The sequence below is a fragment of the Cricetulus griseus genome (assembly GCF_003668045.3).
Source record: "Cricetulus griseus strain 17A/GY chromosome 1 unlocalized genomic scaffold, alternate assembly CriGri-PICRH-1.0 chr1_0, whole genome shotgun sequence".
NCBI lineage: Eukaryota > Metazoa > Chordata > Mammalia > Rodentia > Cricetidae > Cricetulus > Cricetulus griseus.
This window is the reverse complement of record NW_023276806.1, coordinates 13,140,522-13,153,401: the sequence shown is the minus strand read 5'-3', so window position 1 is coordinate 13,153,401 and position 12,880 is coordinate 13,140,522. Positions and strand designations below refer to the sequence as shown.

Genomic DNA, 12,880 nt, shown 5'->3' with positions numbered 1-12,880 from the left:
AAATTTTTTCCTTTATAAAAGTTGCTGTGGTCCTGGGGTCTCTTCACAGAATTAGAGCCCTGACTAAGGCAGCAGGTAAAGGCACTTGGTTCCAAGCCTGGCAGCTTGAGTTCGATCCCTGGGACAGACATGGTGGAAGGAGAGAACTGACTGCTCCAAGTTGTACCACACACACTGTGGTACACGCTCCATACATATAAACATATAATGTAATTTCAAAATTAAGAAAATATCTTTTATAAGTAAAATTTAGGGTAAACATCATTGTGTGAGTAGAAAACCAGTATCACTCGTCACCAACAAGTGTAATTTTTCCTCTACATAAAAACACATTCCCAGCTTGTTAAATGTGTGCTGATTGGGCTGTATCCACACAGTCACTGAAGGGATGAGGCTGTGGCCTCAGTCCCGCCTCTTTTCTATCACAGTAGAGGGACATGGAGGTCCAGGCTGCTCTGGAGTTGGGCACACAGCTAATACCAGGCTCTTCTCTGTTTAAGGGTTCGATGCACCTTGTCCAGATAAACATTTCTCCAGTCTCATCTTGGGGTGGTGATGCAGAGATGAAGCTCTCCTAATGGAAGGCGAGAGAGGGCCTGTCTGCAGCCTGTCTGATGTTTGTGGCCCCAGCATGGCTCGTTCCTCATGACCCCTGTAGGATGCTGGTAGAAACATCTGAAGCCCAGTCCTCGCTGCCTGATGTCGGCCACAGGTCCTCAAGTGTTGCTGCCTGTACCACATTTTCCCTTCCAGTGTTTAACACTTCAAAGGAGTCCCAGCATATCTTCCCCTGGGTTACATCTGCTTTAACAGAAGGTGGTTGGAGACCCATAACATCTATTTTCCCTCCTGAGATTAGAACTAAGATGCAGGCGTTAGATATGCACAAACTGGAACACCGCCACCACTGAGAAGGATGCTGCAGAAACCTCCCTGGAGGAGCTTCATACTTCTGCCCATTCATTGGCAGGCTTAGTGCAAACGCCCATTGGCTCTATAAACAAATAAATCTCTCCGCGAGCTCGGGAGAGATGGCTCAGAGCTTGTGGCTCTTTCAGAGGACCAAGGCGTTCAGTTTTTAGCAGTCACATGGGATGTCTCAGATCTCCTGTAACTCAAGCTCCAGAGGACCCACTGATGGCTTTATGGCCTCTAAGTGTACTGTATGTTTGTGTTTCTATTGCTGTGATAAAACACCACGACCAAGGCAGCTTATTAAAAGAGCACATTTAAATTGGGGCTCATGGTTTCAGAGGGTTAAAGTTCCAGCTGCCTTGAGCTGCAATAGCTGCAATAGCAGCTATTTGCCTCTCATGCCAGGGGATGATCTCCGCCTCCTCCCCTCGTCCTCCTCCTCCTCCTCCTCCTCCTCCTCCCCCTCCTCCTCCTCCTCCTCTTCCCACTTGTCCTTCACTGAGTTCTCACCTGGAATAACACACAGCCTCTTTTCTCTTTTCTGATTAAAATCCTAGGGTATTAATGGGGTGTGTGTGTGCGTGCGCGCACGCGCGTGCTAATACTGATATATTTCAGACAGAGTCTCATTGTGTAAAACAGGTTGAACTCAAACTTACATCAATTCTGTCTGTGCCTCCTGGGTGCTGGGACTGCGAACAACTCCTACGATGCCCAGCTTATTATTTTTATTTAAAAAAAAAAACACAAAATAAAACAACCCTTTTTCAAGACTGTTCCTAAGGAAGTGCCAGGAGATTCATTTAGCTGTGAGACCCTCTGGCTTCTGTATTAGCTGTCCCAATGCCCTTGCCAGTCACAGACTTACATCTGATTTTGACTTTCATAACATTTATTTTAATATATTAAATTACATATGAAGGCTAAACTTGCCAAAGCAGCTGGAAGAGCACAATTGGGAGGCCAGCACTAGCTGATGTTAAGCTGACATGTGAGTGGCGATAATCAAGGCAGTGCTAGTTGCATCAGCACCATAAATCCCCGAGTTAACTGATGTGGACAGCAAGGGCAACCCAGAGGGAAAGGGTGGTCTTTTCTTTTCTTTCTTTCTTTCTTTCTTTCTTTCTTTCTTTCTTTCTTTCTTTCTTTCTTTTTTCTTTTTTTTGGTTTTTCGAGATAGGGTTTCTCTGTTGCTTTGGAGGCTTTCCTGGAACTAGCTCTTGTGGACCAGGCTGGTCTCAAACTCACAGAGATCCACCTGCCTCTGCCTCCCGAGTGCTGGGATTAAAGGCGTGCACCACCAACACCTGACCAAGGATGATCTTTTCAACAAACAGCATTGCAACAGTTAGATATCTATATGCAAAATAAAAAGTGAGAACTGCCCATTCGCATGTAAAAGTGAACTCAAGATGAGTCATTAAACCTGAATATTTAGCTGAAAAATCTCAAACTGCTAGAAGGAAACCTTGGAGTCTGTAACGATCTCTCAAGCCACCAAAGGCATGATCAAAACATTCAAGTATTAAAGAAGTGTGCTTTTGGGGGTGGCAAGATGGCTCCGTGTCCAAGTTAGTGCCGTACATACTAAGGGGTGGTGCCGTTGTCAATCAGCCCAAGTTTATCAGCATAGACTCTGCTCCAGCGTAACAAATAAACCCAGAACTCCTGATGGCTTAATATGATAAAGGAGAATTTCCCGGTTGTGAAAATCTGATATGGTTGAGAAACGTTTCTCTGTTTATAAATGCTGGCATCTTGAACACACAAGTTAAAGTTGGGGGATTTCATGGGGTCAGGTCAGACCTGGGGGGAGGGTTCTGTCTCTTCTACCTACATATGACTAGAATTCTGTCACAAGGCTCCAGTGTACCTTGGGCCAGCAAGCATGGACACAGGAATGTGGACAAGAGAGTCAGCTGTTTCACTCTGTCTCATTACACCATTTGTGGGGATGGAACCATTCCCCTGTGTCCCCTTTTAGAGGTGATGGGTCTTTCTGGGGTTTGCTTCTTCCTGGTGCTGGACTAAGATGGACAAAGACAAGAGTAAAACACAGTCAAGAGATGGTTATGTGGTCTCCTTGTTGACACAATATTGAGAGGAATATACACAAGGCTACCTTGCCTTTTAAATAGGAGGCTCTTCTTTTTATAACAAAAACTTTGATTTGTTCTCATTTTTCTAAGTTTCAGACTTTTGGGACCAATGTAATTGTTGAGCAGAATTAATTGTCTGTGAATCCATGCTAGTTGCTTGTTTATGCAGCGGGGTGTGTGAATAGGACCTCTTGATGAATGTCAAACACTGACTGTCAGGGGTCACATTGCAGCAAAACCCACAGCATTGTAATTGTAGGTAATTCTGTGGTGATTCAGGTCATCCCAGCATTCAAAGAAATTCAGCGTTATTTACATTGCCCCAGCTGCATCTTACAGCTCACACAGTGGTTATGTATGTGTGTATTTATAATCCCATGTATGGGTTGAGTGAGGAAGTGATCAAAATGGTTACTCTGAGGCTGGGTGATTGCTCTGTGGGGAAAAGCATGTGCTCTATGAACAGGAGGACTGCGGACCTGAACTGGGATCCTTAGTGTTCATGTAAACAGCAGGGCGTGGCAGTGAGGGTCTGTAGTCCCAGCATCCTCTGGAGAGCCAGCCTGGGAGTGGCTCATTCAGTGCAACAAGCAGGGAAGACAGGACACAGCAGAAGTCTTAATGTCGTCTCCACGTGTGTGAACACGGGCATATGTACACTTCTGTGCACAACACATGCACATACCACAGATGCTTGTGCAACACACACACACACCTGCACACACACAGTACACACTCACACTTTTTGTCCTACACTGCGGCTTCAGAGTGGTGGGGCTACTCAGCACCTCTACACCGAGAAGGTGCATGCCTAGTTGAGAAGAAAGTGTGAAACTTTGCGTTTTACACTTTCCTTCTTTTCCTCAGGAAGACAAAACCAGAATGCGGCAGACTCTCCCCGAACACCGGTGAGTTGGGTGTGAAAGGAACTCTTCTCCCTCTGTCCTCTTGTCTCCAGGAACACACATGTGTTACATGTGTTACATGTGTTACAAGGAAACATAGCCACTGTTGCTTGTAGGTACTCAAGTCGTGTCTGTTAGTGAGATGACGTTTGAAAGCAATTGCACTGGCACTTGGCTGTCTCTTCCTCAGTGGACTCACCAGGCCGATTTAGCTGGTGAGTGGGCTTCTGACCACTGTGTCCCTCAGACGGCTCGTTGGCCATGCAAGGAGTGTTAACCAGACAGGCTTTCATCTGCCCTTCACTGTTGGGAACCCAGCTCAGTTACCTCGTATCTGCCCTGGCATTGGCAACCTAGCAACAAGGCCGAATGTCACCTACCGCTGCCTGTGCTCAGGGGCGGAAGGGCACAGGGAGCTGTTAATTATTCCCTACAGTGGCTTTGCAGACCTGCAAGAGGACAAGGCCACAGTCCTCTGGGGGCTAATTGCCTTTTCATCTAAAGGGCACACAAATGATGTGCTTATCTGTGGGCCTGAAAATATCCTGGCTTAATTACACATTGTTGGTGAGCAGAAAGCAATTTGTAAAGCTGAATAATAATTACATTTAATCTAAATAATCAAATATTGGGTGACTAGTTACTGAGTAATGTGTTACGTTCTGAAAAAAAAAAAAGCTAGATAAGGTAAAGAACGATAGAGAAGGACACCTGATGTCCTCTTCTAGACTCCATGGGGACAAATGGGCACGCAGATACACACATACAGTGCGAGCGTGCACCCTCCCCCACACCACACACACAGAGAGAGAGAGAGAGAGAGAGAGAGAGAGAGAGAGAGAGAGAGAGAGAAGGGAGGGAGGCAGGGAGGGAGAAGAGGGGGGTGTAAGAGAATTTCCCTCTAACTAAGATTAGGGAACAATTCAGCTTGTCCAAGGCGATGAAGCTAAGCTTTGAGTTTAAGTCTTCTAGGACCTAGAGCCCCTTTTCTTTTCACTGCACTGTAAGGCAGACCTAAGGAGCGGATGACAGAAAAAGAAGATTGAGTTGTTCTAGGGTGCAGGTGGAGGGTGGGGGAAGGAATGGACAGTAGGGGACAGAGGCAGAACTGTGGGGACTCGAGGGGAGGCGCATCGCATAGCTCCATCTCTTGCATGCCAGTTGTCCCTGTGTTTTCATTGCCAGTTTTGAGCCTCAGCTCGACTGAGTTCTTTGCTGGGGTTCAGCAGGTGTGCCACCTGCTGAATGAAGGGTCTGAGCCAGAGAAATTGGTGTCAGCTGGTGGGATTCAAGAGCCTGGAGAGAGCTCATTACACTGCTGAGTTTGTTTGCGTTCTCGAGCCGTGGGGCGGCGTCCAAGGGAGGAACAATGTGTAACTGAGACGATGCTGGGAGATGGGGTACAGGCTATCTGAATTACATCCTCTCCCCTCTCGTTCCACAGGTACAGATCTGCCTCAGATCCATGTCACCTGCCGGCGAAGTGCTTGAGAGACACACTCACTGAGTAGTTCAAGCTCCCTGGTTGAAGTTTAAGGCAGGCTGGCTGAGAGTTCAAGACCAGCCGAGTGATTTGCTGTTCTAAACAACAGTAAACTCCAACCCTTGTGTGCTGACAAATTTGAGGCTTCAAGCTGGTTGGATGATGCTCTCACAGAGCTCTGTCTTCTGTCAAAGGGCACACAGGTGGGTAAGCGCCCATCTTTGGCTGACTTGATAGTCTCCTTCCCTCCATTTACCTGACTTACAAACTGTCTCCCCTTTCCCACTCAGTGAGCCTCTCAGTTCTACCTTAACACCGTGTTTTACATCACCTTCAACTACTGTCACCACCTCCTAAGAGGATTTCTGGCTAGGTGACTCTCCATTCTAATCCATTCCTTATCTTCTTAAAGGAAAGCAGATCCTGTCACCTTCCTGCTTAGCCCTCCTGTTAATCCTCCACAAGCTAAAACCACTCTCCTTGGACAGGGTGATGAGAGTGTCACTGTGTGGCTCCTTGTTTTCCTGTGGTGCCAGTGCCGTTTCCTGCACTAGTTAAATGAGTAGAGTGTCCGCACTTTAGAGGAAGGCTTTTGAATCTTTGCCTCCAATGAGAATGACTCCCATAGGCTCTTCTGTTTGGATAACTAGGTCCCTACTTGCTGGAACTGTTTGTGGAGGATCAGGAGGTGTGGCTTTGTTGGAGGAAGTGTTGTGTCCTCCAACAATGGTTGTGTCTGAGGTAAGCTCTCAGCTACTGCACCAGTGCCTGCTGCCATGCTCCCTGGCATACTGGTCACAGACTTTAACCTCTGAAACCATGAGCCCCAAATTAAATGTGCTCTTTTAATAAGCTGCCTTGGTCGTGGTGTTTTATCACAGCAATAGAAAAGTCACCAAGACAGCCGTGACAAGGGTGCATTTTGATGCCCTTCGTTGGGTAAAGAAGGTCTCCTCTGTAGTTGCTAAGAATGAGTTGGTCTCATGAATGTTGCATTTTTAGCAAATGTTTTCTGTGCCTGCCAGCTTTATAATTCCTCGGTTTAGTCAATCTGTGACTCATTTTTAAAGATTAAATCAAGATTAAAACAAGATTAAATCAATCTTGTTTTCCCAGATAAATCCACCTGGGACTTAACGTGTTGTCTTGCTAAAAGTACATTTCTGGATTCAGTTAGCTAATACTGTGTTTAGCACATGGTTCTACAGTTAGTATTCAGGCTTCTGTACTGGCCTGTCCTTGGGGTTCTGACAGGATACGCCCTCAGCTGCTGCCACTAAGAGCACCTCCTGTGCACATTCACCATGTTCCCTTTTAAAAGGGCCCCGCCCACCTCCCATCTTTCTCTCTTTTCTCTCTCTCCCTCTCTTCTTCTCTCCCTCTTTCCCTCTCTCTCTCTCTCTTCCATCACTCTTGTCCCCAGGGACCCGTCTCTGCCCCCCTTTCTGCCCCTTCTCTCTCCTCTTTCAATAAACCTCTTATGTAAGTCCTGTTGTATGGTGTGACTTCTCTTTGAGGCATTTTTTAAACTACAGCACCTACCACCTGTGCTCCGGCTTGGGGGAAAGTATCTCTTTTGGAGAGGTGAACCAAAAGTAGTGTGTTGGGGAGAAACACAGTTGGTTTCTGCTTCTGCCTAGAATCAGGGCTTCAGCATGACCAGGCCTGGCGGGGGTTGGGTGGGGAGGGGTCTGAAGCTGAGTAATACCACTATAGGAAAATAAGAGATGTTCTTATTCAAAAAGACCACATTCTACGCACAGTTCAGTAAAACTCGGCATGAGATTGAGATAAATCTGACAGAATTTAATTGTTTTAATGTCAGTGAAATAAAAGTCTGCATTTACAAATAAACCTATATATGATTTGTTTGCTTGGATAAAACACAATCGATAAAAAGAGGGAAGAGCAAGAGAGTCACTCCAGGAACCATCTTCAGGAATCTTTGCTAAAGCATATCCAAATATGATACCTTCTCTGGGACCTTGCTTAGGCCAAGACTGAAGAGGACAGACTTCTCGAGCTCCAAATAACCGTCGTATTCCAGCTTCAGTTCTGCCTCTATCTGTTCTTTTGTCATATGATAGACTTTCTAGGTGGGAACAAGGGAGACAGCTCTGTACATCACTGACAGCTTAAAAACCAAAGAGGAACGAGGAGGAGCTGGGTTTTACTGAATGGCTGGTGTGGCTGCTCTTTAGAAGGCGTTTGTGGGAGCGTTGGAGAACAGGTGGACAGGAGGGCAGTCTCAAGTGCTGGGGGAGTGGGTAGTGGGGAGCAGCCTGCCCTCTGTCGCCTCTCTCTAGAGCAGTGGTTCTCAACTTTCCTAATGCTGCAACCCTTCAATGCAGTTCCCCATGTGTGGTGAGCCCCCCCCCCAACTGTAAAATTATCTTTGTTGTTACCTCAACCGTAATGTTGCATTGTAATGTAAATATCTGTGTTTTCCAATAGCCTTAGGCAGCCCTATGGAAGGGGTGGGAACTGCTGCTGGAGAACTGCTGGGGACCCATGAGCAAACTCCTCCTCTGGTCTTTCCTGACCAGTGGGTGCAGCGAGTGTCCTGCTTTCCTTATGTGGACTGGAGGGCAGGGTGCTAACTGTTGGGGTAGAGGGTGACACAGTGTCTCCCATGAAAGAGTGTTCAAAAAAAAAAAAAAAAAGCCACCACCAATTCATTTGTTACAGTGGGACTAGACAGAAAGTCAATTTGCTGGGATTGCTGTACATGTTGTCACGACCAAGGGTGGCTTTTGGAAATGAGCCCTCCTCTTTGGTTGTGTGGCTGTGTGTGTGTCTATGAATGAGTGTCGTGTGCAGAGCATCACAGTAGCCGCCCACTGTTGCTTTTCCCAGAGACCTGGGATCTCACCTAGAAAATGACTTCGGAGAATACTATGTGCTTGGCTGTGAAGAGACCAGTGAGGAAACTGTGGTGACAAAGAGGCAAGGGAGGAGACAAGCCAACAAGAGACATGGTTACAGACCCGGACAACTCCAGTGGGAACAGGAGAAGAGCAGTTTATAGCACCTTTCAAAGTCCCCAGTTCTGGTGTATGAAAGAAAGCCAGTCCTAGAGTTCCTGTCCCTCGGAGAAGGGCTGAGAAAGAGGAGTGTGGGCTTGAGGAGTACCTGTTGTCTGCATGGAAGACGGGCATGCTCTCTGCTTCTTTGTTTCAAGAGTATCACAGTGTGATAAAACATACCTCTCTTATCTCTCTGCTACCATAGTTAGCGGAACAATCTTTTGGTGTCAGTGGCCAAGTTATTTATCGGAAAGCCTTCTAGTGATCAGCAGAGGTGGCTGTTGGCATTCCCGTTTTCCAGACAAGACAACCAAAGCTCAGCCATGAACTCATGTCTTGACTTTTGTATGACCTGTTTCAATGCAACGCTCCCCAAACATGGAAATTCCATGCAATGTTAGCACTTACCTGTGGACCTTGTATCTACAGGAAAGGATTTTAGAACTATAGTCAATTACAGAAAGATGACTTGGTCAGAATCTTACTGTGCATCAGGGCTGGTGAGCTGGCTCAGTGGGCATGGTGACCTGAATTCCTTCCATGAGACTTTCATGATAAGAGCACTGAATCCCATAAATTGTCCTCTGACCTCCCCGTATGTGAGCAGTGTATACAGCCTTACCACCGGGTACCTGCCCACATGCAATAATAGATGAAAATGGGATAGAATCTCCATCTATGCTCAACAGGTAGACCACCTCGTGGTGGTCTAGGAAATCAAAGAAATGCCCGCTTTATCTTCTGAGGCAAAGCAGAGAGCCGAGGGCGGAGCGCACAGGACTCAGTGGGATGAGCCCAGCGACTCTTTCCCACTGGGAGGAGCAGAAGACAGCTCTCCTTCCCGAAATTTCACTCACAGCTTTCTTCTTTGCCAGTTCCAGGGCTATTTCTCTCTTTTCTTCCTCACGGATGAGCTTGCGCTGCTGGACATAGTCCAGATGCTTGACTTCTCTTTCAAAGTAGTAGTTCACGCTTGATACCTGCCAGAAGCAAAGGTAGGTGTCAGAGCTAACCCCACAGGGACACCCGCCAGCCCGTGGTCTTTCCAAGGCTGGCTTGGAATGCCTGTTTCCGACCGCACCTCCCAGCTCCGACTGACCACAACCTCATAGCCACTTTTCTGAACAGCACGAGCGGAAGAACCGCCATAGGGTGTTTCTCATCCTTCAGGCAGGTGTGAATTGGAGGCGTGCCTGCAGGTCAGGGAAGCTACTTCCGTGAGCCTGCTTCTGTGCTTCTACTCAGGTCCCCCCAGGACTTGCAGCTTCGCCTTTACAGTTGGAAGGGGAGAGCTGCAAGAACCTTCCATGTTACAGTAGAGACATTTAGGAATTTGCTTTCCCCTCTTTTCTTTCTTCTTACTTCGGAGACTAAAGCTGCATGCCCTCAACTGAACTTGGTAAACTCAGAGGAGGATAGCTACAGAGACTTTCTATCTCTGGTTGTGAGCCTAGCCTTTAATGGTGGAGACTTTTAAGGGACTAGAAGCAGAGCTGATTTTCCAGTCCCCCAGAGGGCTTAGCGTGCAGGCATATGGACATTAACAGGGAGGCAACAGAGGCCTCCCTTGGGGAAGGCAGTCAGGGCAAACATGGTGCCTGTTAGGAACTAGCCTGATGCTGGGACTTGCCAAGAGTGCAATCTGTATATTTAATGTGAGTGCATATGTACTTAGGGTTTTCATTTATCAATGAAACCTTTTATACCCTCATTTCTTAGCATTGCCTGAAACACTTAGATGGTGAGCCTAAGGTCGGAGGGGACAGAGCATTGCGGTTCAGAAGCAGGGCCAGCAGTATGAGAGGTTTGAGGGGGTGACAGGGAGACGTGTGCGTATGTCAACAGAGTCCTTGGGGAAGGACCGCACTGGAGTGACAGAGCTCAAACTCAGTTATAGTTTGAAAATAATGACTCTCCCAGCCTTCACGTCATTCATTCCCCGCCCCCGCATGTGTGATTATTTTCCTTAGCTTCAAACTATCTAATTCATACGATAAAACATTCTTTTGTTATTTAAAATGCACAAGTTTCTCATTCTCTTGTAAAACAAAAGCGCCGACATTTCAAACACTCTTAATGTATGCACCCAAAGGTTGTCGAGATGGTTTGCCAGGTAAAGTGATTGCTGCCAAGTTTGCTGACCCGAGTTCTATCCCTGGTACCCACATGATAGAAGGAGAGAACCAACTCCTTCCTGCAAGGTTTCCCCTGACTTCCACAAGTGTGCCATGGCACACACCCACCCCAACACAAATAGATAAGTATAATTTTTAACAAAGAAATGCCTCAGTAACATTAAACTTGCAAAGTCGAGACTTTACTAACCTCATTAAAGGAAGGGCGACTTAACGTCCAGGGAATTTCTAAGATATGCAGAGTCCCATAATAGTCAGCTATGGCTATAAACTGCTGCTTAGCTGAAAGGTTAAAAAAAAAATGGGGAGAAATTCAACAAACAGAAAGTCATCCGAAGAGGTTGAACACAAAAGCTGTTTTGTTTGTGGTTTCCCGAAGGACCAGCTGTGGTTGCCGGGCTCCTGGCAATTCCATCGTGTGCTCATGACTAGACTATGCAAACATGGACAAGTCATCTTTTCCAGTCGATGAGATGAAAGCTGAAACTCTGAGTCTTTGTTAGCCGCCCCCCCCCCCAATCTTGCTCTCTTGGTGTCTATATAAGGACAGAAGCTGACGGCTCATTTTCTCCGTGGTCTTAGGAGAGCAGGGATAGCAAGTGGTTCTAAGCCCATTCCAGCCTACACACCAAGAGCCTAAGGATCGTGCTGTGTAGATGACCTTCTCAGACACAGCCCAAATCACGGTTTCCTATGACAAAAACATTGCTTAAAAAGCAAAACAAAACAAAACAATGTGTGTGAGCATACTTATTCTCCATGCTTCCTGGATGCTTCCTTCTTCCTTCAGGAGGTCTGATTCAAATTGCTGAATCCCACACCCAAACCCTACAGGTACCAAGTTTTGTACCCAGGATAGGAAAACATGTTTTGGTCATGTCTCCTGGCTAACTGGAAACCAGACTAAGACAGTCTAGAGATCCTGAAGCCTGAGTCTCAGGGTGGGGTGTTTCTAGGAAAGAAATCATAGAGACAATCTTGTGCCTATAGACTTTTGGAAACAAAGGGAAAGTTCTTCTAGTAAAGACAGGCATACTGGAGTTACACAGAAAATATCATTTGAGCCAAACAGAAAACAAATTGAAAATCGTAAAGAAAAAAAAAAAACAAAGACTTTTCTACAGATACATCCTTGAATGTATGCTTCTTTGGTAGTATATTTTACTCCTATTTAACCCAGACACTAAGGCTTAGTAGATAAATATTATAACCCTAGAGGACTGTGTGCGCCCATGAAGGGACTGGCTTGGCATGGTTATTGGAAGCATCACTGAAGTACATAACTTTTAAAAAGTTGACAAAGAAACACAACTCAACATTTCTGGAAAAGAAATAGCCAAAAAGCAACACGGCTTTAGGACCACTCCGTGGGGCTGAGAGGAGACTAGATAGAAGCTTTCCATTCTGTGGTTGAGAATCGGCAGTGGCCTGACCTTACCAGAAGTCCAGAAATTGCTGCTGCTGAGTCCAAACAGCAGGGAAGCTTTGGGGCTCCCAGAGTTTGGGAGCAAGATGGGAATGCTGTTGGAGGGACGCGGGAAGGGAGCGGGAGGGAAAGAGGAGAGACGGGGGCAGAAGGGCCCGCAGGACCGGTGGGGTGTGAGACGACGGGGCAGGGGCTTTTCTGGTGAACACCAGAGCCTCCTAGCGGCCGGTAGGAGGCACGTACAGGAGAAGGTCCAGGGTTTGATGTAGGTGATCATGGTGATGCAGATGTTCTGGGACTGTGCTGGCTCATGGGTTTTCTCCAGGAGGTCCCAGATGTCCACGTACCCATCCTCCCGGCCGATGTAGAACACTCCAGGCCTTGTCAGGGACCAGTGCCCTGCCGTGTACCTCTTCGGTGCACAGCATGTCTGAAGGAGAGGTCCAGTCTAAACACAAGTTTAAAAGGCACAGTGAGAACTTTTGCTGTGACTCAAGGGAAAGTCACAATGATTTTTTTTTTTAAGTACAGTTCAGCTAACCTTGATTACTTAACCATAAGTTTATCCCACTGGAAAGTCTTACTTCCTTTTGCTGTAGGGTTTTATTTATTTATTTATTTTTTAAAGGAGAGAGAGACAGACACAGTCACAGAGACGGAAGAGACAGAGCGGCGCATGCCACAGTGCCCACGTGGAGGTGAAGGACCTCTGTGTGGAGTCCGTCTCTCCTTTCACCTTTACCCACTGAGCCATCTTGCCAGCAACATTGTGGGTTTTTACATAGGACCAGTTATTTTTCTCTCCCATCTATTTTTATAAGTAACCTCTGTTTCTTTCCTGTTTTAGTTGCTTTTTAGGAAACATTGAATCTTCCAGTTTGGCTTCATAAG

The 12,880-nt window shown here is 46.6% G+C and overlaps 1 protein-coding gene across 1 annotated transcript in view; it reads right to left on the bottom strand.

Moving 5' to 3' along the window:
• Window positions 1-7,187: 7,187 nt before the first annotated feature.
• Dnai3 (dynein axonemal intermediate chain 3) overlaps window positions 7,188-12,880 on the bottom strand; it is a 65,646-nt gene continuing 59,953 nt past the window's right edge. The window contains exons 19-22 of the mRNA XM_035451614.1: window positions 12,233-12,437; window positions 10,754-10,845; window positions 9,286-9,408; window positions 7,188-7,494 (exon numbers count right to left, since the gene is read on the bottom strand). Of these exons, the coding sequence (XP_035307505.1) occupies window positions 7,351-7,494; window positions 9,286-9,408; window positions 10,754-10,845; window positions 12,233-12,437 (564 nt within the window). The 3' untranslated portion in view covers window positions 7,188-7,350. The remainder of the gene's footprint in view (window positions 7,495-9,285; window positions 9,409-10,753; window positions 10,846-12,232; window positions 12,438-12,880) is intronic.